Source organism: Hyaena hyaena, unplaced genomic scaffold (genome assembly GCF_003009895.1).
Source record: "Hyaena hyaena isolate Hyena2069 unplaced genomic scaffold, ASM300989v1 scaffold_191, whole genome shotgun sequence".
Classification (NCBI taxonomy): domain Eukaryota; kingdom Metazoa; phylum Chordata; class Mammalia; order Carnivora; family Hyaenidae; genus Hyaena; species Hyaena hyaena.
Window position 1 is genome coordinate 2,222,482 of NW_024080824.1, and position 27,630 is coordinate 2,250,111.

A 27,630-nucleotide genomic window follows, 5' to 3' on the forward strand; every position below is an offset into this window, starting at 1 on the left:
GGTAAAATATGACATGACAACAAATACAAAGCTGATCCCTTGGTCCTGAAATGTCGCCTATGTAATGAACACGGGGGGTATTATGTGCTAAGTGAAATGAGTGAGACAGGGAGAGACATACCATTTGATTTCACTTACATGTGGAATCTAGAAAACAAAACTACCAGATAAACAAAAAGCAGCCATCAGGCCTATAAATAGAACTGGGGTGCCTGGGTGGCTCCCTGGGTTAAGCATCCAGCTCTCGATTTGAGCTCAGGTCATGATTTCACTGTTCTTGAGATCGAGCCCATGTCCAGCTTTGTGCTGATAGTGCAGAGCCTGCTTGGGATTCTCTCTCTCTGACTCCTCCTCCGCTTTCAAAATAAATAAATACACATTAAAATAAAATAAAATAAATGCAGAGGACAAAATGATGGTTTCCAGTGAGGAGGGGATAGGGGGATGGGCAAATTGGGCTTCCAGTTATGGAATGAATAAATTGTATGGGTTAAATAAAAGGTAAAGCATAGGAATATAGTCAAAAGTATTGTAATAGCATTGTATGGTGACAGGTGATAGCTATTGTTGTGGTGAGTGTAGCATAACATTGGATCACTATGTTTTACACTTGAAACTAACATAACATCCTGTGTCAACTGTATTCAAATAAAGAAAGAAACAAACAAACAGGGGCACCTGGGCATTTCAGTCAGTTAAGCCTTGGACTTCAGCTCAGGCCAAGATCTCACTGTGAGTTCCTAAGGGGCTCTAAGCTGACTCTCTCTCTCTCTCTCTGCCCCTCCCCACTCATGCTGGCTCTGTCTCCCTCTCAAAATGAAATAAACATTAAAAGAATTAAAACAAACAAACAAAACGTGGCCTATGTAGTTGCTTGCAAACTTTCCTTTTTTGATTAGAAGCATATTCTGCTTTTCAAAGATCCTCTACTCTCCACTTCGCTCCTTATGGACTCTAAAGCATCTAAGTTACAAGTAATACAGAAGAGACTGCCTTAAATTAATGAATAAATGAATAAGTGTTATAAAATGGACTACTGACTCATGGTAGGCAAAGAACAGAACTTTTCAAAACAGATATTTTTTTGAACATTGAACCACTAAGAGAGCAGTAAATGTTTACTTGGAGGAAGGTTTAAGGGAAAAAAGCCAATAGCTCAGATGACCAAGTGAATAAAAAATGTATGTTATCACTGAAAGAATCCACAGCTACAAATGTAGCAGATTAATTTACTCCTCCCTCCAAGAGGAACAATAAAAAGTATAGCCTAATTTCCTTACTATCCTTACAAGCATAGATATACCAACAATTCTGGGAAATGACCTGTGTTCAGGCCATTACTCTTTAGGACACACTGTCAATATAACATTCTAAAATTTCGCCTCATTCCCTAAGCCACGTGTGTTTAGTATTTGAATGGGTTTTTTTAGATGAGAGCAGAAATGAATTTCTATATAGAATAAGAGACATTCATATCCAGTATCAGTTGAATCAGAGAAGCAAAGTTGGCATTCTCAGTTAAAATTATTCTCACTAGTTGTCTCCTGAATATATCACCTGGAAATGGAGCCTGATCCATGGCCATTTTGAGAGAATTATCCCTCTCTCTGGGACAAATGTAAAATAGAAGAGTTCAGGAATCTCTATCACCCACAAGTGTGACCAAGAATAAGGTGAGCAGGGGTAACGTGAAACTATGCACCTGAGGCAGGTAAGTGCAGTTGTAAAGAACATTGACCTTAGACTCAGAGCAGACCTTGGTTTCTGTGGTGCCCAAGCTACATTACCTTCGGCAGGTCATTTAACCTCTCACAGAACCTTAGTTTCTTCAGTATGAAATTATCACTACACTTTCAAAATTTTTAAGAAACAAAACCAAGGGTGGGGGTGTGCCTAGATGGCTCAGTCAGTTAAGCATCTGACTTTGGCTCAGGTCATGAGCTCACGGGTCCTGGGTTTGAGTCCAGCATCGGGGTCTGTGCTCACAGCTGTGGAGCCTGCTAGGAATTCTGTCTGTTTGTCTGTCTGTCTCTGCCCCTTCCCTGCTCTCTCTCTTTCTAAGAAAGAAAGAAAGAAAGAAAGAGAAAGAAAGAAAGAAAGAAAGAAAGAAAGAAAGAAAGAAAGAAAGAAAGAAAATGAAGGTATCCTCTGAGTTCAGCAAAGAGATTGAGACTGTGGTTTACTTGAAAATGAGCACTGAGGGTTTCAAACCACTTGGAATCTCTACTAGTTTTGAAAGGACCAATGAAGACTACGAACAGAGTACCCTTGGAACTATGTATGAAACAATTTGATGGCAAATATAAGACTATAAGGCTCATTGGCCCATTTGTAACAAGAATGCCACTCTCACCTGGGACACAAAACTTCTTTGCTATGTTTTACTGAGATTCCACCAAGTCATGTAAGGGCCGGGACTCTATTTTATTTCTGCGTATCTACCAGGGTGGTTAACGCCAGTGCCATTCTGCCATCACTACCCACTGATTGCCCGTTCACTAATGAAGAGAAGGGGGAGGTGGGAGATTATGAACGAGAGATAGTGGGGTAAGAGTTTGGATGGAATAAAAGAATTAGTCACCAAAGGAAGTCATGCTGCTTCATGAGATTATTGTTTCTAAATCATAAAATTTGCTTTCTCTGTATTTTCTGATTATCATTACCAACACAGGGGAACAACTACTCCTTTGGTCAGGTTATAGGCGAAGTCCATTCTGTTGAAGTCCATGACCCTCTAAATGCTTCTTGCTGGAGCTATTACAGTGATGTGACAGCTCGCCTGTTTTAAACTAAGGGCATCCTGACAACCTGATTCTGTCTTCTGTTCTCTTAGAGGTTGTGTAGCCCCGGAAAATTCCTGTTTTCTGCTTTTCTCAGGTTTGCACTGGTTATGATTTTGGCTTCTCTTACTGAGGTCTCAGTGCCTCCTAAAGGCTGTCCTTACGCCTCCAAAGGTAGCTGGAAGCTAAGTTGTCTGCTAATCTCTTCTTGAAAAAGTGACTGAATACTATAAAGGAAGGCCAAAGGGGATTACAGTTATGCCCTGCTTTTCGAAAATCCACGTCAGGACACTTCTTTTATGAAAGATCTCTGCTAGAACCTGTTTCTGCTAACCAAAGTGAATCCAAAGAGGATTTTCACATTTACTAGCTACTGTAGAGGCAGCAGCATCCCCAGCCATGATATGATGTCGCCAATCTCCTTCCCTAGGAACCACACTCGGCATCTGAGCATCAAAGTGCTATAGCTCAGAACTGTACCTGTGAGCACCTGCACTTTAGCTCAATTTATTTTGTGCATCCATTAGCAAGACATGTCCTAAAGTATCAGACGAGTCAGTAAGAAAGGTTACTTTGGGAGTCTGGGAGTGTTCAAAAACTTTTCCATGTAAATTATTGATTTATTAATTATTTAATAAATGATAATTAATAATTCATTATTAATTGCTTCTTTGTTTTATGCCATTTTGGCTGATGAAAGTTTTCATAGGAATGCACTACTTTCAAGTGGCAGGGGAAACCTGTATTAGCCAGTATCCATTTTCATAGGGAGATGTCTAACAGGGACTCCTTTAGGTCAATGTCTTTGGCTCCGGTTGTATCAGATTCATCTGGGAAGGCCGTAAGCAGATTCCTGGCATTTTTCTTTGACCTAATGAATCAGTATCTCTTGCGTTATAAGGATATTTAAAGAAAAATGTCCTGCACGTGGCTGTCAGGTTGTTTCCAGAAGCAGATATGTGTTGATGAAAATGAAAAGAACTGACCTTCTGCTTTCCTGCTCTACTGGAGGCCCTATGTTTTCAGATTTCCCCTAGCCTTGTAGCCTATAGGATATAAAGCCCACAAACGTTGCCTACTCCTTCCTCAAATGCTCTCACCCCCAGTCTCAGGCTGAGGATCCCTCCCAATCCCAGCCCTCCAGGCACCAGCACCCTAGTGCTAAGAGTTTGTAGGAGCAGGAAGGTAGGAAGGATTGTGAGGAACCATCTCTAGGAGGACAAGTAAGTGGCCAATGGCCCAAACAGAGGAATGACATCTATTGGTCTGAGAATCCCATGACAGCCGACTCCTAGTTCCCACCTTTCTTCTCCATCCGGATGATAGCTGGGCCTAGCAAATTGGTTGGCCATCAGGGCACCATTTCTTTGATCAGATCTCTTACTTCTTTAATCAGAAATGTTTTTTTAAAAAAAATATTTATATTGGAGAGCATCTTGTTTTTCATCCCTATGGAAGAAACTTCTGGTTTCCCTGGGGAAAAGCCTGAACTTGTAGCGCGCGCCTGGCCTATCTGCAGATTAAGCAGCAAAAAGCCACTGTGCTTGCGTGTCTGTTCTGGACCAGAGAAGGCAGAACTGAAATAGGAAGAGAAACCCTGGGATGTAGAGAGGCCCCAAATCTTTGTACAAAAATGTTTAGCCCTGCTTTTCTTAGAGAGCTAGAGGAAGAGTCTCGTCCGTGTGCCCCGGCCCTGAAATGGGAGAGAAATTCACGTGCACTCGTTTCAACTAACGTTTGAATTCTAACAATATCCAAAAATAGAGAGAATGTAAAATATTTTAGGCTAAGGGAGGGCCTGGAGAACTGCATCTTTGGCTAGACAAGGTGAACGGGTCTTCCGCCACGGGCGCTGGGCCGGGTAGGCGCGCGGGCCGGCTGCGAGCGCGTCTGCAGGGCGCGTGGCGCGCGGAGGATGCGCCTGCTTCTCGGTCCCGGTTCAGTGCCTCAGGTGCCTCAGCCCCCAGCCCAACTTTTCCTGCACAACCCCGCGGCTCTCCCGCCGCCGCCGCCGCCGCCTCCAGCTTCCCCTCCCCTTGGCATTGCTTGGCTTTTACTTCGCGCAGCTTCTTTTCTTGGCGGGCTGGTTGCCGGGAGGTGCAGTGGGCAGTGGCGGCTCCCGCTGCGCAGCTGGGGGAGGAGAGGGGGCCCCGGCCAGCCACGGAAGGCGGCGAGCGTCGCTCGCTTCTGTGAGTTCTGCCGGTGGGGGGCCGAGGAAGGCTGTCGACCAGGAGAAGGCCGAGGTTGAGGAGGCCGGGGAGGGGTGATGATGGTGTTAAATGTGGCCGCGCAGCTCCCCGGGGAGCTGCCTGAAAGGAGAGTGCGCTCACCAGCTGACAGCGCGTGCTCCGCTCCAGACGCTCCGCACCGCGGCCAGGAGCCACTGCCAGCTCCTCTATTGTCAAGCGCTCTCTAATTAAGAAACACTCACATTACGGCAAACCACCCCCACGCTTCTTGGTTCCTGTCCTTTTCTTTATCTTCCCCCGACTACTCTCCTCCCCTGCCTCTCCCCTGCGTCCCAGGATTTAACCCGTTCTCCGCTCCGTTCGCCTTTTCTTGTTAGAGGCCTAGCAGAAGGGAAGCTACTTCAGAGGTTGGCGTCTGGGACTCTGCTCACCCCAGGGGTGAGGGTGTCTGGTCAGAGTAGAGTCAAAAACGGCGGAGAAACTTAAACTTGTATTGCATGCCCACCATTCCCTTCTCCCCCGATCTCCCACCCCTTCTCACAAAACCAGTTCCAAATAATTTAACTACTAGAGGTCGTCTTCCTTTCACGGGTGCTTGCTGGTTCCCGCCTCCCCCACCCCCCCCGACCCCGACTGCAAAGGACAAGTAGAGATTGCAATTGACAAGTGGGTCTGCTACTTTCGTTTCCCATTCTGTCTGGGGTTTGAAATTGACCAACGCCAAGTTGATCATCTCTTTCTTGAACTTTCGAATGAACCGAGGAAAGAAATAACCCAAAGATATCCTTTGGTAAAAGACGGCCTACTTCGTTCAGGTTTCAATCTCTAAAATCAATTGAAAGGCCTAATGAAGGCATTGGTCCTACATTAGTTAAGATTAAGGAAACGTAACCCCCTCTTTTCATCTTGCTAGGGTGGACCCCCAGTTAACAGTGTCCCATACAGAACATGTTTAAACTTGCCAGTTGCCAAAACTAATCTTTCTTCAGCTTTCTGTGAAATCAAGTATCAAGTAAGTTTCCCCAAGGGTGGTGAGCCAAAAGCCTTCACGAATAAAAGTGGCGGGAGAGAAGGCAAAGAGGGAGTATAAAACAAGCCGTTTAAAGCACATAAAACTCTAGAAAGCACCAAGCAGTGTTGCAAAAGACTAACCCGATTTATCTATCTTCATTACTTTAAGAAATGCTGCCTCTTTGTTTGTTTGGGTGATATTAAGCATGCTTAACTTGCACACATAGTTGATTCCTTTGCTAGTATCTTGGATACTTGGATCTGACTTTGGAAGGTAGAAGCTAATTGCTAATAATGGAGAGAAAGGAACCAGTCAGCATGGCAGGAGTGGTCTGGCATATGGGGAATGAGCGCTCAGAAATACTCAATATTCAAGTTTCCAAAATATTAATGAGATTATAGCAACCTGCAGCTATATGTTACAGCTTGTTAATGGAGTGTAAGAGAGCGAGCTGCCAAACGTTTGTTATGCAAACTCCATAGCAGAACCCTAAAATGGAAATGTGATTGTACATCTCTTTCAAAGAAATGCCAGCATAAAAAGAAAGAAAGAGATAGAATGAAGGAAAGAAAAGAGGTTAAAGTCCTCATTTGAACTTTGAGCACTTAATTTACCCATAGCGATTTGGCTTTTTGTGCACGTCTTGATGACTTAGAAGAATACATCCTCACTTTTCAATCAGTGTGATATAGAATTTCCAGTCTAATATTCTCTTGTGGCTGTTTTCTCTTGAGAAGAAATTTAAAGTGACTTTCTTAAATGAAGTTGGCATCATCTGTAATTCATACACAATGCCCCTAACATTTAAAAGCATAAATATCTATTTTTCTGGTGCAAGAGAAAACCCTGAACATTTGCATAGCTGTTAACTCCTTTCCATGGATATTCTTAGAGAAAAAAATATCTGTGGGTACATTGACCTAGTGGATGGGAGTATTAAGATCCAGTTCTGAATATTAACACTTATGTAATTTTGGGGCATGTTAGGGGCAGTGGTTTCCTCACTTATTAAAAAAAATGGGAAGGAAGATGTTCTTGATGTTATTTCTGCTTTGAAATTTCCATAAGACTATGACAAGGAGAATAATAACTTTGGAAGGTTCCCCCCCCCCCGTAACAAAAAATGAGCATAGATGGTTTTGAAAAATGAAATATAGACCACTTTCTTTGAGAAAAAAAGACTCACAACCTTAATTTCTCTAGATCCTGCCCTTCCCCTACTCAGATTCATAACAGGTAAAAGAATTCTAGGTCCTCTTCTGTCTCTCCCCCTCTACACATGTACACAAACACACGGAGCCAAATAACTGAAAACGTGTGTGTGCTCATCCTTGCAAAGTTGCTGTGTGTCCTTGCCTGTTGAGTTTGCTTATTGGGAGCGAAGTGGAAATGTGTTAGAAGCAATCGCTTGATTTATTCAGCAGCCTGAAGATTCCTGATGTTTATCGTGAGCACGGCAAATTCAGCGGTGCAAAAGGTTATCTAAGGGACAGGTGCATTGTTTCCGCCCCTGGAAAGTGTCGGGAGCTGCCGCTCACCTCTCAAAGAGCTGACAGAGTCTCTCCGCTACCCTGAAGCTCTGGCTTCTGCTGAAAGCCATTGAAACCCAGGTGGTCAGCCAAAAGCTGGTTCCACATTTCCCTCCCCGAGACCAGAACTGCGCTCCTTAGCGAATTACTTTTCCTGCGAACCTAGTTTGTGGCGCTCGCCTGTTTTCAAGGTGCTGGGGGAAGATGATGATGCGGGACCGATTAAATTAGCCTTCTCTGGCTCGCCTTCCCCAACACCCGCTTTCTTGTTCTCACAATTTGTTATCCTAATGAAGACACAAATCTAAAAGATTTGGCTTAAAATCAACTTTCTCTAATTCAGCGATGTTTATCCAGTGGAACGACGCCCAGTCTTTAGTAAATAGTCCTACTCTCACGTTTGTCGAATACGTTTTTAAAATTCGTCTTTCTACCATCTTCGCACCCGCACTATATTAGCTTGTTCAAAACCTTTGATCCTGACACCCAGAATAGGTGTTTCCGTAGTGAGGACCCTGAAGTGAGAGTGAGCATATGTTTATTTTCTGCAACTGATTCAAAAATGTAGTTAAACATTTTCTACAGAGGAACTGATTCAAAAAGACAAAAATAAAAGCAAACACAATCTTCTTTAGTGGAATAAGCAGAATTATTTGGGGAGGGGGAAAGAGTAGAGGGAAACAATTTCCTAGGACAACTGAAGGCTTTTAACTTTTGAAACAAGGAACCCCACCCCTTTTCCCCTTCAAGTTTTCCCCCCATTGTTCTCTACTCCTCACCTTCAACACACACTATTGCCACCCACCTCCCTTCGATGGAAAGAGAGGGAGGGAGGAGAGGGGAGAAGGGCTGTGGAGGGATAAACGGGGGAAGCTTGTGCTCCGTTTTTGACCTGTGGCAAAAGCTTTCAACTTGGCTGAAGTTTTTATGAAGTGGAAATAGGTTACTCTGGTAGAGTACTGATGAGATCCTAGGCGACCCGAAGCAGGTGCCTCACATACAGAGGTCGTTGGGGCTGGGAGTGAGAAGACTGGAAAGATCTTGGCTATCCAAGAGGCAAAGGGGTTGAAAATTTGGGGAAAATTTTACCTCATAATTTAACTACTGCCTTGATCGCTTTTCTATGGAGGGTTTCTGGTACTACTTGAAGCGACAATGTCTATAACAGAATTTTCCTCAAAACTCGAGATTCGCATTTAATAGTCTAAGTCAAGACCATCTAAAAACTGTTTTTAATGTTTATATTATAAAGGAATAAGTGACAAGTAAAAGTTATTTTCACATTTATTTTTAACATTTGCAAAAGAAAATACATAAAACAATGGCGGTTGGCTTTGCTAAATTAAAATAAAATGATCTCGAGTAGAAAACGTAAAAAAAATGGATCAAGATAAGTAGAAATGGTAGCAAACAATCAATAAATAAGTCTTCTAACATTAACAAAGCAAAATAAAATTGACCAAATGCTTTTGACACTACTGGACTTTTTTTAAATTTTGATTTTTTAAACAAACATTTGCAAAGAGCTTAAAGTATTGTAAGTGGCCATGTTTAAAACAACAACAACACGAAACTGGTCTGCAATTGGCAGCTGAGTTTGTCCTGGAGCCGCGGCAGTTGCGGCTGATAAAGTGCGTGCGCCAAGTTTCCTAAAAGACGCCAACGTGATCGCGATCCGACATACGTACTGGGTATGTTTATACAATCTATAAACCCAGGAGTTCCCTGCTTCTTAACAGTTCCACAGTCAGAAGTCATACACCTTGGAGCCATTAACTTTGCGTTTCATGATGTATTTTGAGACAACACTTCGGAATACTAACTCTCCCACACGTGAGTGCGCGCAACACACAGGGATGAATGCCCAGGGCACAAAATAAATTAAAACACAAACCAGCGACAGAGAAGAAAATGCGACGTTTTAGCAGCGTATTGGCAGCAGGAAACTAGGATAATGATGCCATATTTGGGTACAAATAATTATACCTTATCTATCTACAGGGGGAGAAGGTGGGAGGAAAGAACACAACTTTAACACCAAGTTGTCATCAAACAATGTGGACCAGAGGAAGTTTGGAATAGCGGTGGCTTTTGCAAGCCATCAAATATAGCTGCCAGATGAAGCCAAGTCGTTGCTAAACAACGACCATCGCAGAGCAAAAATTAAAAGGGTGCGGAGATCTTTAACGGCGGGGCTTCCCGCGCATTGAGAAAGGGCGATTTTGTTTCTCAGTTTTCAGGGCTTCTGTCACCTTCCTAACTTGCCTCATCGGAGTCACTGTAATGGGAATGGGGGGAAAACTCCCCGTCGCTTCTGTGGGACCGGGGCGAAGTTTTGCTACTTTCCTCCTGCACGGGCTGCAGGATGCCCCCGGGCAGCGAAGGCGACAGGTTCTTTTGCGCCATCATCGCCGTCAGGGCGCTGTCCTCGAAAGTCGAGAAGTGCAGAGCGTCCAGCTGCACCGAGTATCCTCCCGCCGAGGCCGGGGCGGCAAAGCGAGTCCGGCAGTTTCCGGGCGGCGTCGGCCGGGGGCCCCCTCCCGAGGCCGGCTGGGGCCCCGCAGCGGTCGCGGTGCCCGCGCCGCCTTCGTAGGGGGCGGCCGCGCGAAGATGGTGGTGGTCGCCCTTGCAAGACGCTGGCGGCGGCGGCGGCTGCTCCCCGCCGCTGGGTGTTTGCAGCAGCTCGGACAAGGCGTTGATGTAGATCTGGGCCATCTGCAGGGTCTCGTATTTGGACAACTTCTTGTCATTGTTGAAGGACGGGATAACGTTGCGCAGCTGGTCGAAGGCGTGGTTCAGCCCGTGCATCCTGCGTCGCTCCCTGGCGTTGGCCGCCAGCCGCCTTTGCTTCTGCACCCCGTTCACCTGTTTGCTGGAAGGGGCGCGCTGGCGGCTGCAGCTCAGCTCTTCTACCACCACCCCGCCTTTCAGCTTGCACAGCTGTTCCCGCACTTTCACTGGCCCGGGACTTTTGCTGCTGCCGCCGCCGCCTCCGCCGCTCCTCCTCACCAGCTCCCCCCGGCCGTCCGCCTCCTCCCGGGGCGCCGAAGCCTCGGAGGCACCCAGCTCGGGGGAGTGCAGCAAGTACTGGGCGGCGCGTGCCGTACAGATGCCCTGCAAAGTGGGAGCCAGCCAGGCGCGTGGGTCGGTGCTGTCCAGGAGGGACAGCTCGGCCGGGTAGACGGGATGCTCTCTCGTCTGCAGGGTCGCGGGTGGCTGTGGCGGCGGCGGCGGCGGCAGGTGGTGCGGCTGGGGATGGCGATGGGGGTCCCCCAACTCCTTCACTTCAGCCCACTCCTCCGCGTGCAGCAGGCGGGACATTGCCCTTGAGAGACTCGGAGGCGCAGGGTCGGAGGAGGCACCGGCAAACCAGCCCAACAGCAACGAAAACCCTTCCTGGGTCTCTACTGCAATGTCTTATTTTTTTTCCTCCTCGACCCTCCCCCACCCACACGGAGATCACACACCAGGTCGCGTGCAACGAACCTTCTCCGGTTGCTGAAGGCGCTGCGCCCCTTTAAAAAGCGGCACGCGCCAGTGTGTCTCCCCTCCACCCCCTGCTCCTCTCCCAGCCCCCTCCTCGCGCCAGTCGCGTGTCTGCTCAGCCAATGGAGGGCGCCGGCAGGCGCGTGCGAGCAGCCAATCAAAGAGTTTTTACACCCGTAGAAAAGTTCCTACGTACTGTAGGCTCGGGCGCTCGCACGTTGTTGTTGTCCACCCCCCCCCCCCGCCCCGTTCTTCTATCCTCTTTTACGTTAGTCAAATTCATATGTTAATTGAGGGCTGTAATTCGACTCCGGTGTGGTGTCACCGCGCCCGAGGCGGGGGTGCGTGAGCCGGTGCGGAGTGCGCGCTCGGCTGCAGCCTGAGCCGGGCTGCGCCCGCGCGGCGCTAGGAGCGCACGCGCCGCGGGGAAGAGCCCGCCTGCGCTTTGCTGCCGTCCAGCTAGGACCGCGGCTGGACCGCTGTGTGCCCATTTACGGTCTCTCATGCACATCGTACTGTAGATACATGTATTTCACAATACATGTTCACAGGTACATAATTGCATACATATGTGATATATTGCTAGGTGAGACCTACCATGTAGAATCAATGTTAGAATTAAAAAAAAAACAACACCCCACCAAATCCAGAACTGTCTCAGGACACGTGTCTTAATTCTCATCTCTCACTTCAGATCGACTTTAGGTAATCTGGTAAAGTTGTGGTACAGGGATTGAGTGCACAAACGTCCAGATCTCCTAATCCTCTCGGTCCCCTTTTCCCAGCACCATGTGGCCAACTAGGATTGTAATCTGCAGAAAACTCTGCCGAGTGGTTATAGGGCAGGGATATTTTACAGTTTCAACACACACAGCAGGACTTCTCACGAAATGCGGGGGCAGGGGATAGTGTCCAAAGAAAAATGAAAGGCGCCTGCGTTCCCTGCAATTCTCAACTCTTTCAAGGTACAGAAGCCCAGAGTTACCTACCCTTCTGCTTTAGGAGCCCTGGGCTTCATACGGCGCATGGCTTCTCCGGCAAACACTCAGAAAACCGCAGCCTAACCCACTGCACGCCCCCCCACCATTTAATTCGAGCCCCAACATCCCCTATCCTCAGCCCCAACCTCACCATCACCGCGGCTAACCAGAGAGCTAACCCCGGGGAGCTCCGGGGCGGATCTGGGACCCTATCTCCTAGGTGAGCTCCTTCCACCCGCCAGTTAGCCCCGGCCTCTGGAGTTCCCAGCAAAAGCCAATCAGAAACTCCCTGATCCTGGGTCCGCCCCGGAGTGTGCCTCACGCGCCACACCTCGGGGTGATTTCCTGCACCGTCTTTGGGGCGCAGTAGTGGGACGCTACCAGCGGGTGCTAGTGCTGCTTTCTTCTATAGCCCCTCTGGCCGTCATCCCGAAGGAGTTTCATCCTCTAGAAAGGATGGTAGGGGGGCAGGGGGAGCCAGCAGAGACAGCTCCCTGGAACCTGGTTGTGCAGTGCACAGAAATGACTGAGAGTTGTACTTGCTAGTATTCACAGACTCTTGATCTAACCTACTATTTAGACCTCGTTGGACAGAAGAACTTCTGGGACTGGACTGGATTAATACACACACACACACACACACACACACACACACGCACACACACACACATGCATTTTGTGTGTATTTTATAATTTATAGTATACACACGCTGTATTCCGCTTACATTTTCTATACTTCATACTACATACTGTATTCCACCCTTCTATGTCTTGTATACCTTTGTGGAGATTACTTCTATCTGTATCTCCATAAAGGTGAAGGTAGAATAGAGTGCTAATTCTTTCTGTTTTTATTTCAACTTTGTTGTTTTCTGTAGGGACAGTCCTGGGCCTTCTGACCTTAAAAGCCAGAATGATCAGAGCTGGATTCTAATGTAAATGTTTATGTTCTGCCGAAATAAGTAAGTTAAATAAGACATGCAGAAATAAAAGCAAAACCAGAAAAACCCAACTTAATCTGAAAACTATCGATGAGAGTAAAGAAAAAGCGAAAAGGAAAAGTCATCAAAGCCTCATTTTTGGGGGAGAAAATTATCCAAGTTTTGGTGATTGGATTACTCCTGGGATCAACTAATGATGCTTTTTCTAGAAATAGTGCTACCACAGAAAATGTGCCACTTCAAAAAATAATTGCTAATAGCGGTGGGTGCCAAAATACAACTTTCAGAAAAATGATTAACCATCTTCTATATAGGTATGGCAGTGTAAACAGCTAGAGCCTGAAAGTGTCACTTATTAATATTGCATTTTATTCCTCACAACTGTATGGGCTGAAAGTTACTCCTTCCACATAATGTCACTGCCAAATATTTAGGATACCCCAATTTTCCTTGAGCTTGCATCATCCAAACTTTTAGTCTGCACTTTCAGTTTGACTGCATATTGCCAAATATTCATATTCCTCTGAGCTTAAACAATTATTTTGGACTGTAGCCAAATATTTGTTGGCTACATGGAACATTGATCCTAACTTGCTAGCTTTATAAATAATTATCAGCAATATTACTTCTTTGAAGCTAGCCTCAATTTTTAGGTTAGGAAATTAGAGTGGCCCAGTAATGTGAGGGACAGTAAGATTTTTTTGTTTATAGTTTGTGGTGAAATACAATCTTTTCTGCTTAGAATAAACAGAAAACTATTTTCTTTCCCATCCCTTCTCTTCCTTTCTCTTCTATTAGGTGGGGCTGAGGAAGGGAGGCATCTGAGCAGGGAAGGGAACACAGACAGGGTCCTTCCCTGTGGTGTGAGCCCGGAGCCCCTGCAGAGGGTGTGTGGCTCTGCAGACGGTGTGTGACATTAATCATCAAGTAAGGTGAGTGTCTGCAGGGGCTGGCTGGTGGCACAGCAGGAAGATGCAGAGGATGGTGGTTTAGGTAGAAAGAGGAGGGCTTCTGTGTGCATGGACAGCTGGATTAGTGACATAGTGGAGGATTAATGAAAAAAGTCAATATTTGAGGACAATCAGAGTAAGGCCTCTCACTGTCACAGAAAGGAGTTACGGATATAGAAATGGAGAAAGCTGTAGTATTGGATTCAAATGGGAAATTTGGATATGAGTTTATGGTTTTTAATATGTATAAATAGATGATATAGAAATAAGCAGATATAAATATGAGGTGTGTGTGTGTGTGTACCCACATACATATATTCTCTAGTTGTTTTTATTTTTAGGGCTTGAGATCAGCAATGAGTATATCTAGTCCTCAGATTTTAGTTTCCAAATAAAAGTGTCCACTAAAAAGAACCAGCATTCTTGGGAGAATGGGCTGATTCCAAGAATGGGGCAAAAAAAAAAAAAAAAAAAGAAAGGAAAAGAAAAAGGAAAAGGAAATAAACCCAAGATGAACAAAAAACATCTTGTGTCAGAAATAAAGAAGTGTTTGAAGTATGATGGGGACATGTCAAAAGACCACAGAAGCCTGCTTGACAAGGCTTCCACTGACAAAATATAGGACTACTTGAACATCAAAATAGGTAATGATAGCAACAGATTATCTACTATTGAGAAATAAAGGAATTTATGAATCCTTACTAATATAACGGAATAAATGAGTGCTTTGAAATTTTGATGAATACTTGGTCCCAAAATATGTGTTGATTACAAATGAAAGAAGATTGACTCTACTACCAGGGAGAACTATGGCAGACACCAACTTAATCAAGTATCAAAGTTAATACCAACAGCAATGGGATGAATCAAATTTATGTGCCATTTGTTACAATATTCCTGCCAAAGATACATATCCTGAATCAAATTAAGAGAGAATATCAAACCAACCCAAACTGAGAGACCATCTAGAAAATAGCCAGTCTATAATTTTTAAAAGTATTGAGGCACCTGGGTGGCTCCATCTGTTAAGCATCCGACTCTTGATTTTGGCTCAGGTCATGATCTCACAGATCATAGGATCGAGCCCCACATAAGGCTCCATGCAGAGCCTGCTTGGGATTCTCTCTCTCCTTCTCTCTCTGTTCCTCCCCATTCACTCTCTCAAAATAAATAAACTTTAAAGAAAAAAAGCATCAAGATTATGAAAGGCAAAATGCCCCAGGGACTATTCTAGACTAGAGGAAAATAGAGATATGATAATAAATCTGATGCCTGATTCTATGCTCTCTCCTTTTCTAATAAGGAGCATCATTGGGACAACTGAGAAAATTTGAATGGTGTGTGAGAAATAGATGATAACATGTTAATTTCCTGATTTTTGATGGTTTTGTTATGGTTATGCAGTACTCCTTTTTAGGGAGTACTCGCTAAAGTATTTGGGGAGAGGATAACCCAGCAGCTTACTCTCCCAATGGTTTAGTAAAAAGGCTCCTTTTGTATTGTGCTTGCAACTCTTTTGGAAGTTTGAGTTTGTCTCTAATAAAAAGTAGAGACAAAAAAGCAAACAAACGAAAAAAAAAAAGAAAGAAAAACCACCCAAAATAATAGGTATATTTAGTTTGTTCTTGTCTGGAGTTACTAATTCATGTCAGTTCAGAGGCGCCTGGGTGGCTCAGTCGGCTGGGCAGCCAACTTTGGCTCAGGTCATGATCTCACAGTTCGTGGATTCAAGCTCTGCGTCGGGCTCTGGGCTGAGGGCTAGCTCAGAGCCTGGGGCCTGTTTCGGTTTTGTGTCTCCCTCTCTCTCTGACTCTCCCATGCTCGCACTGTCTCTCTCTCTCAGAAATAAATAAAACGTTAAAAAATTAAAAAAAAAAATCATGTCAATCTAAGCATTATACCACAGTGCATTGAGGCCTGGAGCTATTGCTGGCGTGGTAGTTAAATTGTGCATGGCTTAGCCACAGAACACTGTGTTTCTAATGGGTTTTAAAACTCTTATGTTTTAATGACTGTTCCATTCACAAGAACTCAAAGGATATTTCTCAAGAGGTGCCAAAAAACTGAACATTAACTTGAAATGCATTCTCCTACAGGTTATTTGAAATAAAAATTTTCTAGTCATGATGAATTCTCCTAAGCAGTGTTCTGATTAGCTTATAAGCATTAAAAAAAAAAAAAAACTGAATCAAACAAACAAAACCCCCCAAAATGTATTGTTTTCACCATTGTTATCTTACTTTAATAATGGGCAATTACGGGAAAAAATTAAGCATTTATCTAATCATTCTGATATGAGTGGTATTTTATAGTAATCAAATAGTCTGACTTTAGTTCATCAGGAAAATTTCTTTTCAGAATACTTCTGTCTGATAAAGGTAGAGAAAATAGAATTTTTTAAAAAAAATCAATGATTTGAAACTTCTAATAAAAATTTCTATGTAGGCAATTATTAACAATGAAGGAACAGTTAGATAAAAGTTTGTTGGGGAATTTTACAATAGAAGGATCCATCTGTCAACACTTGAACCCAGTCATCAATCTTAGTGGCATCATTTAGAGTAGAAGATGCTAATATTATGTGCTTCCTGGTTTTTCATGAATTATGAAGTACACAGACCTCCATGAAGTATTCTTTACAAAGGAAAAAGAAGAATCTGAATTCAATTAAGCCTTTGAGATAACCTCCTGTTTACAGAAAATATGGAGGATACCATATCAAGTTAAATGACATCACAAGAATGCAAAAACCCAAACCTACATCATTTAACATTCTGTAAAACAAATGCTCAGTTTCAACAAGTGCGTGGTCTGAAGGAAGGAGGACAGTGAAGAAGGATTGCTCTTGATTAAGATAGTCTTTTTTCAATATTTATTTATTTATTTATTTTGAGAGAGCGAGAGAGCTGGGGAGGGGTAGAGCCTGATGTGGGGCTCAACCCCAGGAACCATGAGATCATGACCTGAGTGGAAATCATGAGTCCATGATCTCTGAGTGGGATGCTTAACCCACCGAGACACCCAAGCGCACCAATTAGGGTAGTCTTAAGATATAGTACCAAGCAATGTGTAGGCCTTGTTTGGATTCAGATTCAACAGTAAAAGGACTATTGATGAAATGGGAATTTGATCTCAGCATTATGTGAGACGAATGAGTTATTTTTATTTTTTTCTAGGCATGGTAAAGGCAGTGTGGTTATCTAAGAAGCTATCTATGCCTTTAGAGACACACGTAGGTGCGCAGAGAGTGAAATAATGTGAGATCTATGATGTCCTTTAAAGTATTTCATCATAATATCAACAATATGAAAAAGAAATACTGAAGTGATTGTGGAAAAATCTTAATAATTGATGGGTACAGGTGCTATAAAGATTCATTAGGCTATTAGTTCTATTTGCAGATGAAAATTTTTACAATAAAGACTTTTTAAAATATCCAGTGGCTTCTCACTATCTATTACATCTGAACCACATAGCTTACTTCCACTTTAAAATCCCAGTTATCTGGCCTTAACCTACATTCTAGAGTGAGATTTCATTATTCCTTTTACACTATGTTTCTCAAACTCGATTTTAAGGTTCACCTATCTGCATGAGAATCACTTGGGATATTTATTTACAAGGTATATTCCTGGGCCCCTATCATATATACCAAATCAACTTTGTCAAGAGGATCTAGGACTTGTATTTAGATAAGCACTTCAAGGGATCCTTAGACATGTTCCACTTTGAGAATTATTTTTCTAGAAGTTTTCCTGTGTTCTATTCAGCTACTTTGTGTTTCTCGGAACATGTATTATAATTTCTGTCACCTCAGATACAATAATCCCCAGACAACTATTATTCAGTCCTACCTTCTAAAGTGTAACCTAAGGTTTAAAGTCTAGATCAAATGCTACCTCCTCTAGGAATTCTTCCCTTGTCATCCCTAGGACCAAAATTTGTCCTTCAGCAAGGAAGTGAAAACATGGTGTCTTTGGTTCCCTTCACTCGCAGCTTGTTAGAGAAGTTCAAAGTTGCATTCATTACAGTGCTGAAATTTACCTAAAGTTCATTGACCATCAGGAACTGTCAATTCCTTCACAATTGTACATTATCTCTATTGCTGTATAATAAACAATTATACAATTTAAACAATAGACATTTATTATATCACAGACTGTGGGGAAGCAATTCTGATGCTGCTTAGCTGGGGGAATCAGAGAATGTTTCCTAAGGAAGTAAGACCTGCACGCTGAATAGGAGGCAGCTAAGGATGGAGAATGGACAAACAGTTTTGATCACAGCAACAGCAACAAAGAATCCTTGAACAGAGACTACAAGGTTCCTCTTTCTTGGGCCTCTCTCTATCTCTCCTTCTTTACCTCTCCCACTCACTTACGGTGCTCTAGCCACATAGGTCTTTTCTTTGCTCATACGTATCAGGCATCTCCCCATGTCCACCTTCACACACATTGCCTGCTCTGTGCATCCTTTCTTGGCACCTCTCTGTCTAGCTCCTTCCTATTCCACATTCAGGTCTTCCTCTCTTAGGGAAGCATTACCTGACCCCCTAGAATTCCCTGTTTTACACTTTTATGATACCTTATATTTGTTTACTTTAGTATTGAAAATCATTATCAGATGATTATTTGTGGGATTGTTTATTTAACGTTTATCTTTCCTCTGTCACCCTCAATTCCTGCTGGTGAGGCTATTCTGTTCAAGGGCCCATTGTGCAAGCACTGGGGCAGTTGAGGAGGGAAGCTGGCTGATTTCCAATGGTTGAGTCATTTTTACCACTTGGTTGTTTAGTGCCTCCTCTGGGGTAGATTGTCTCTGGTGGGCTTTGTAATGGGAAATAAAGATCTGGATACTTTGTGGTCACTACTTCTGGTCTATCTACATGATTCTGTCTCGTATCCCCTTGTCTCCACTCTTCCAATCTCACTCCCTCCAGGTCCCTGATTAGACAGCCACTGCCCAGGAATCTATATGTATTCTTACCACACACCATTTCTTTCTTCATAGAAAGCTGATGGTAAAGTGAACGCACAGGATTCCTTCTCAACACTGTCTTTCAAAGCCTTCTCTCAGATAGGCTGTAATGCAACAGGGTCCTATTTTCAGCTTGCAGACATATTAAATCACCTTATGTATGAATCAGGCCTCAGTTTTTTGTTCTCTGTTAGCCATCCTTTTTTTGTTAGCTCACTAAAGGTGAGGCATTGGTGTAGCTAAGTAATCTAAGGGTCTGGGACACATGTTTATGTAATTTGCTTATACTCTCTGGACCTGACTGGGTCTGATCCAGAACGTACCATCTCCGCAGTATGATAGATTGCTATTGTGAATCACCAACCCCAACCCCACATATGACTTGATGCGATGTCCAAATCAAGGTGAATAACTCCAGTTGTACAGTTACTTGATATCCCTTGGTTGAGAGTCTCGGTTGAGAGTCTCTACTAAGGTCCAGTAATTTTCCAGGATCTGCTTCTATGGTCAATAGTTCTCTGCTACAAATGGCATAGCCTTGCATCAAGTCTTAGGGGTCTGTGTTGTGACTCTTCTATTGGGGTTTGCAAAAGACTCTAAATGGCAACCCTGTGATCCATAAATACCTCTAGCACCATGGGATCTGCTGAATCATATGATCTAAGGGCAAGGATGCTCATTCCGCAGCTTAACTGTGCTGCATAGCCTCACTCAAAATTCATCACTGCGTGAGTCAACTGATAAGTCAGAGCTGTGTTCCTAAATGTGGCATGTGCTTTCTCCAACATCCAAAGAGGACTGTCAGGCATTATGCTTTTCCCAGTGGCAAAAGGTGCAAGAAGTAATATAGCTCCAAAATCATCATAAATTTGGTGGGATCATGGCCAATTTGTAGGATTAATCTCCCATCCCCTGGGCCACATATACCTCAAAAGGGAAGTTTTAAAAAATGTTTACTTATTTTTGAGAGAGAGAGAGAGGCATAGAAAGAGGGAGAGAGAATCCCAAGCAGTCTCTGCACTGTCAGTGCACAGCCTGATGTGGGGCTTTGTCTCAGGAACTGTGAGATCATGACCTGAGGCAAAACCACGAGTTGGGTGCTTAACCAACTGAGCCACCCAGGTGCCCCAAAGGGGAGTTTTTTTATAAAGCCACTTTCTGCTTTCCAGATCCAATTAAAATGATGTCATCAGTAGAAGGATCACTATAATGTTCTGCAAATAAGCAAGGTTCCTTTTTCACTAGAATATTAACATTATCCTTGGTCAAGTTCTTGAATATACCATTGTTCATTCCAAGTGAATATGAACTGCTTCTAATCATCCTTCCTGGTAAATTCACCAGATCAATAGCTGCATAATAAGTGCAGCAGTAGACCAGCAGCTGAGATCAGGGCCAACACTTGTTAGGATGTCAGTAGTCTACTGTCGACTGCCATGATCCATTTGACTTTTGCAGGTGTCAGACTGATGGATGGAGACGACTCCTCCTGCATCCTTCAGCGTGATTCTAAATCTCTGGTTCCATTGAGTATGTGACATTTTTCTGATTTACTGTCTTGGAGACGGTGCATTTTCAGAGGCTTTCACTTGGCTTCTTCTGCCACTATGGCTTTTAATCCAAGGTTTAGAGAGAAAATGTGAGCTTTCTGACAGCTGCTGATCATATCCATCTAACCTGTGCACTTAGGGACTGGAGAAATGACCACAGCGTTTGCACCCGTTGGATTCCTATTGGATGCACTTGGGTAGGATTCTATTTATCACCGGGACTTCATATTCTCTCACTGTAATAAACATCTATGAAGGCATTTTGGTTGGCCTGTTATCAGTGTTAGCTCATAACCTGTATCCGACACAATCTTTAATATTCTGTGTAGTTTTCCTTCCCAGGTCTAACTAGTTAAGGTCCATTTGCAAAAGGTTAGGAGGAGTCCTCGGGGGAATCTAGTCACCCTTTCCATTGATTGGCTCAAACTTGTTCAAGTGTAGAAACTAGGAAAAGATTAGCACATTTTTGTTTTGATGTCAAATATCAATCTTTGGTTTACCTACTTTTTGGTCTTCTCTATTTATATAGGTCAAACAATACCCTTGTTAGCTACCTGTATTCATTCCCTCTTGTTATTATAACAAATGTTTTCGTCAGGGTTATCCATGGAAAAATAATTAATAGGAGATTCTCTCTATATATTTATGTATTTTAAGGAATTGGCTTATGAGCGTGTGAGGGCTGGCAAGTCTGAACTCCATACAACAGGCTAGTGGCTTGGTAATTCAGGTGGGGTTTAATGCTGCAGGCTTGAGGTAGAATTGTTTCTTCTTTAGAAAGCATCAGTTTTGCTCTTCAGGCCTCCAACTAATTGGTTGAGGCCTACCTACATTTGGAGGGTAATTCCTTTTACTTAAAGTATTATAAACTGTGGGTGTTAACCACATCTACAAAATACCTTCACAGCAGCATCTAGATTAGTGTTTGAATAACTGGGTGCTATAGCATAAGCCAAGTTGATACATAAAACTAACCAACACAACAAATTACTACAAACACAATGGCTCTAGATCAAACAATTGTATTCCTTAGACTCAAAGGGCTAAAGGTTTGAACTTAGTTTCTCTGGGCCCAGATCAAGATGTCAGTAAGGCCATTATTTTTCTTTTTTTTTAATTTTTAAAATGTTTTTTATTTACTTCTGAGAGAGAAAGAGAGAGAGAGAGAGAGAGAGAGAGAATGAACACAGCAGGGTCAGAGAGAGAGGGAGACACAGAATCCAAAGCAGGATCCAGGCTCTGAGCTGCCTGCACAGAACCCGATGGTGGGCTCCAACCCACAAACCATGAGAACACGACCTGAGCCGAAATCAGACACTTAACCAACTGAGCCACCCAGGCCCCCCAAGGCCATTCTCTTTCTTGAGCCTTTAAGGAAGAAGGCATTTCATTGCTTTTTCCAGCTTCTAGAGGCTGCTTGCATATCTTGGTTCATGACTCTTTTCTCCATCTTCAAAGATAACATCCCAGAAACTTTCAATCTCTCTGACCTCTGCTTCTGTGGTCACATCCCCTTCTCTGACTCTGCTTCTTGCCTCCTTTATCTGACAAAGATTCTTGTGATTATACTGGGCACACACAGATAGTCCAGGATAATTGCCCCATCTCAAGATTCTTAACCACATTGCAAGTAACTTTTGCTATGTAAGGTAACATATTCACAAGTTGCAGGGGATGAGATGTGGGCACCTTTGTGGGAGAGGTTATTTAGCCTACCACATTACCTGTCTATTGTACCCTTGGAGACTGTGGTATATTAGCTATTGCTACAGATCCCTGTCAGGGTCCTTGATTTCCATCCTGGGTTTACTTTCTGATATAGTAATTACATTTACTTTGCCTTTGACATTTAAGCGATGCCACCTGGCCTCTACTATTCCCGAGTTCTATCATTCCGTTCACACGGATGAGCTCATTCCGTGGCGGCTTTCCTGACTGTACACCTGATGTAAAAAGGATAGAGTCACTGAATTTTGTTAACAATGCCAGTGTCCTCACGTCAGCACTTCCCTTTTTGATTTAGTGAAGAGAGTTTCGTTTGGGCAGTTCTGAGAAATATAGTCAGCCAATGGATTCTCTTGTCTTAAGCATTAAATCCCTCAAGCATATGCTCCTTTGAAACTTTGATTAAACTATTCAGACATTTCCACCTCACTTACTATAGGTCCATGCTTCTCTCAGGTTTAAGAAATTCATCCCAGCATAATATTTGAACTTCCAGAATGTTAACCCTGAGTTACGGAAGTTCCCCTAGGTATTGCAGTACTTTTGGTGAATACTTTCTTTGCATCCAAAAAAAGGAACAGTACTTCCCTAAGTAGGCCATGCTGAAACTTGACCCTAGCTTTATGCCTACAAACTGTGAGAAAAGTAGGGCAAATCTTGGATGAAGGCAAGTCTTATCTTGTGAGGCATCTTAGCCGAGCAAATTTGCCAGAGCTATGTAGTAAGCCTTCTCTGCAATTCTGCTACTCTCAAAATCAGGTCTGATTTTTCAGCCTGAACTGCCCCTTGGCTGCAGTTTAGGTGGATATCGTAGATGTTTTCTGGTTTTTATATTGTGTCCTAAGTTGGTGATTGGCCGACTTGAGTCCACCATTTTCTTTCAGTGGTATATCTATGGTACTTCACAATGACCTACCATATCTACAGTCACTTATGACAACCAGTGCTGCTATATCTCTCCAATGGTAGAGATATAGCATTAACCTAATTTATTCTCTTCCTCCTGCATGCTGGATGGAAGAGACTTTTAGTGTTAGTGACCCTACAGCATGGCAGGGGTCATCAAAACCCACTTATCTTTGTTACTCCCTGGCCGGGGAGTGATCCAGTTCCAGAAACCCATCTCAGGCTATACTTTTCAGACCATTTTCAGTCTGAATTATCTTTGTTTGGGTTCTCCCAGAAATAGATATTTAGTTAAGAATTCAGGATATGGTAGAATGAGTATTTGCCTCTAAATTATGTCTTAAGTTGCACATAACTATATGAGTATATTTTGTGTATTTGATGGTGTACATGCTATATTTCTCAATTATATTTTATAATCTACATAAAAAAAACTCCAGATGGATTAAAAGTTAAATATAAAAACATGAAATTATAATCACATCTGAAGATTACAAAAGTAAGTGTTCTACTGATATCGGGCTCAGTAAGGGCTTTCTATGCATAAAATCACTGAAATATGTAATAATTAAACAATTAATTAATTAAAAATCAATAATACTTTTTAATAATTAAAGAGTTTCACAAACTATAGTACATAAAAACTAAAAGAACCCTTTCATGTACAAAAATCATAAAAGTTAAAAGTAAATGACAAATTGGAAAAATATTTACAACAAATTTTACACACAGTAAGTTAATAGACATAAAAAGGAAATATTAAAGTTGATAAAAAAATGACTAGTTCCTGATAGAAAAACAGCCAAAAGAGAAGAGCACGTATTTCATGAAGGAGTAGTAAAAATGGTCCATAAGGATGAAAAACATATTCAACCCAGAAATGCAAATTAAAACAATAAGAAAGTTCCAGTTAATTATCCCAGATTAAATACACAGATGCCCTGCTCAGACATTATTAATATGACCAAAAAAAAAACAAACCACAAAAAGAATATACCCACAGAACAAAGTGAATGGCTCAAGAGATCATAACAAATGAAAGATGTCAACAAGTTTTTACAAAATGGAAACAGGTAGACAGTGATCATTGACTCAGTGGAGCTGAGAAGGCCTGCACCTTAGTCTGCAGGGAAAGCCAAGAAGAGATACATAGCTGCTGGCTGCCCTGGCTATCTCTGAAGGCCGGTGGTGAGGGAGGGGTCCAAGGAGGAGAGACTGCATGTTGCTACTGGTGTGCCTGCAGTTTGGGCTGGTACTGTACTTCTAATGCTCCTTTATTACCTCTTTACATTCTCAATTGAACTCTTGTCCCTTGAGTAGTAAATACTAATGATCCCTTCACTTACTGTCATGGAAACTTCCAAAAATATTTTCATCTGTACTACTGTTAATTGGGACAATTTTTGTATCTGTTATAAAGACGTAGTTACTGTGTGTGCACATGGCTGCAGTGATGACATTCTTGGCGCCACTTGAATGAATGAATCTCAGGATGCCTCTTTGGATGGAAGTTTCTGAGTAATGATTCTGATAGTCAGCTCAATTTAGGATAACATAATACCAATTCTCCAGGATATTCCGTGGGGAAAAAGAACCCCTCCTGAATTTATTCAATGTGTATGTATTAAACATTCTCTCTGTGTACCACACAACACAAAAGTCTAGAAATGGCTCTTGGAAGAACGCAGCAGTTTCTCAATTCTCTTAGGCTGAAGCCTGGAATCCTTAGGGTGGCCTTGAAATGGTGTAGTTTGGTTCCTAACCACCTTTGTTACTCCTACCCTTCTTACTTTTGTTTTCAGGGCTCTAAGCCCTTGGACATGCTGTGGGTTCTCTCAGCTACTGACATTTCAGTTCTCAGATGAGCTTTCTCTCACTGAAGAACCGTTGCTGGTCGGTCTGTCTGAAATGTTCCTTACTCCTTACCTCTAGTCCCCAATCTTCTATTCATTGTTCTCACTCTAGCTTGAGATTTTTTATTTCTTCCAGTAAGTCTTCTAAACTAGTTCAGGGTTCTTTGCCATACACTCTTATTGTATCTTATTTCTTTCCTTCACGGAATAAATCTCGGTTGGTAATTACCCTGGTAATTCATTGGTATGATTATTTGACATCATTCTCTGACCCCAGAATGTTAACTCCATGATTTTGCCCACAATATTAGGTACATTGCTTAACACAGTGTTTGGAATATGAATGGTTCTAAATCAACATAAATTAAAAGAGAGAATGCTTTCAAGCAGTTGAATTTTATTAGTTCTGTCGAAGAATGGTTTAGATGCTGCCACATTTTGATCTAGTAAAAAAGTAATACTCTCCATGTAGATTTTCTGCTCACAGAAATTTAGTTTTGTATGTGGGTAGTGGAAGATGGGAAGTTTGGGATTATATTTACACTGGGGGTAATAGAAGGTATTACATTTTCCTGATGTAATTTACATTTATTCAGTTTAAAATATATTTCATTAACTAAAGAATCACTGCTTATTTGGCTTGGTTATTCTAGAATTAGAATATCACCGGCAATGATCAGTATCTGCTTCATATACTAACAGGTCCTCTGTTAACCGTGAAAGTTCTTCATAAATTCTGGACTCTATAAAGACCATAAAAAGACTCAATATAGAAGAATTGAAGTCACACAAAAGATAAGAACCAATTGCAATTTACTAGGCAGTCAGGTTAAGCATAACTGTATACACAGCATTTTGGAAAGGACACACACCTCTGCTCCTCTGCTAACAACTTTCAGTCTTTCCTGTCATGGAGCTCTGTTTCTCCCGGTACCATACAGATCATCTTCTTTATTCTTAACCCAAGGGCTGTGATCCACTGATTTCCTTTATTTCCACACTTATTCACAATTTACCAGGTTCAGTAAGAACATTCACTTAAAATCAGTTCCTTGTTGCCAGTAATAGAGAGTTCTTAGTCTGTTTGAAAGTGTGCTGTGCTCAGTCTTTAGTTACAGAAACTTCGCCACTCTCCCCACTGCTGTGTCTACTGGCTTGGTTCCATGGACTGCTGGAACTTCTAATATGAGTTCTCTGAAAAGGCTGGCACTCCTGCAGCCCGTGGGGCAGTGGCTGGTCTCTGAAACCAGCTACCTCTTTCTGCAAAATGCTGCCTGCCTTATTCTTTTCTATGCTGTCTGTCTGTCTTTGACTCGGCAGCCTCTGTGTCCTGATGTGGCAGTGGGAGAGTTGATCGCCGGTGACTTTTGAAAGAGAGGTACAATTTGCAGATTAAGGTTAAGCCACGTGCCAGTATCAAACAACCCTTTGACTACTCCTTGCCTGGGGTTTCAGTATAATTGTTTCTAGCTCACTTGCATGTGCTCTATGTTAGAATGTCCTTCCCTCTTAGCCTTGGCCATGCAAGGGCAGACAGATTATTAATTAAAGTAATTCATTTATATTACCAGTTTTTTTAATCACCAAAGAAGGAATTGGAAATCTATCAGGGAAGTTATTTATTGAGAGTTTTTTATTGATACAATAATTTATCAAAGATTTATGAAAAAAATTTAAAAATCTCCAAAAAAGAAAATTCTATCAGCCAAGAAAGTAAAAGGTATGTCTGTGGGTAAGAGAAGTAGTCTGTTTTGGGCTGGCTATGTAAGTGACATCAGGGATACTGAGGATTTTTCATCTGAAAAATTAGGATATAATATTGCAACTCACAGGAAAGGCTGCCTTAAGACAGACCTGTGTGGCTGAGGGGACTTTGTCTCTTGCCCTGCTGTATTTGTCCTGATACTTACTCCAACATCTTAATCTGCTTCCCAATTTGGATCTGTCTATTCTTCTTTCTCAACTACCATGACCTGGAGATCATCTTATTTCATATGCTTGGGCTGCCATTTCAGCAACAGCTTTTCTTCTTGGCTTGGGCCGCTCTTTGCTGGGTCCTTTGGCTCAGTGCCTTTGACCTTGGGTGGCTGGGACTCTGAGTCTCTCTGGCTTCCTTCCCACAACAAGTAGTGACTGTAAACTATAAGACACTGCTTTAATTATACAAAACAAAATTATTTCAAAATTCATTTTGAAAATGAAAATTGAATATTTTAGCCTTAAAAAAAGATTTGGGAATTTCTCAGCTCATTGAGTTGGTATATTAGATCAGTGATTGTGACTTAGAGCACAGAGAAAATTATGAATTATTTTTCATCACATTTAAAAATATTTTGAAAACTGATATAAACAGCAAATCAACATTTTCCCTATAATCCTCTTTCTTTGCTCCAGGAAACTGAAAAATGGATTATAGTTGAAATTTTATATTTTAAGCTTACGATCTTACTCCAGAGCTTCTGGGATGCCAATACTGTCTGATCTTTAGCTACATTATCATCATTCTCTTCACTTAGGAGATCTATTATAAAAATTTTATGCCTCTCTGGAGGCACATGCTAATATGTTCTTAGTTTTGGAGAAGCCAGTATATTCTAAGTAGAAGACAAAAATAAATGTTCTTTTCCTAAAGAAGTTATGGGTATCAATGACTCCACAGGTATTCTATTCAAACTTCTACCCAGGACTGAAACCGAATCAGCATTCCAACCTGGGATAGACTGTTTCAGTGAGACTGAAATCCCATTAGATC

The 27,630-nt window shown here is 42.4% G+C and overlaps 1 protein-coding gene across 1 annotated transcript; it reads right to left on the bottom strand.

The window, feature by feature from the left end:
- Positions 1-9,766: 9,766 nt before the first annotated feature.
- On the bottom strand, positions 9,767-10,831 carry ATOH1 (atonal bHLH transcription factor 1). The gene has a single exon (XM_039241278.1). The coding sequence runs from the start codon at positions 10,829-10,831 to the stop codon at positions 9,767-9,769; it is 1,065 nt and encodes a 354-aa protein (XP_039097209.1).
- Between the last annotated feature and the right edge of the window lie 16,799 nt (positions 10,832-27,630).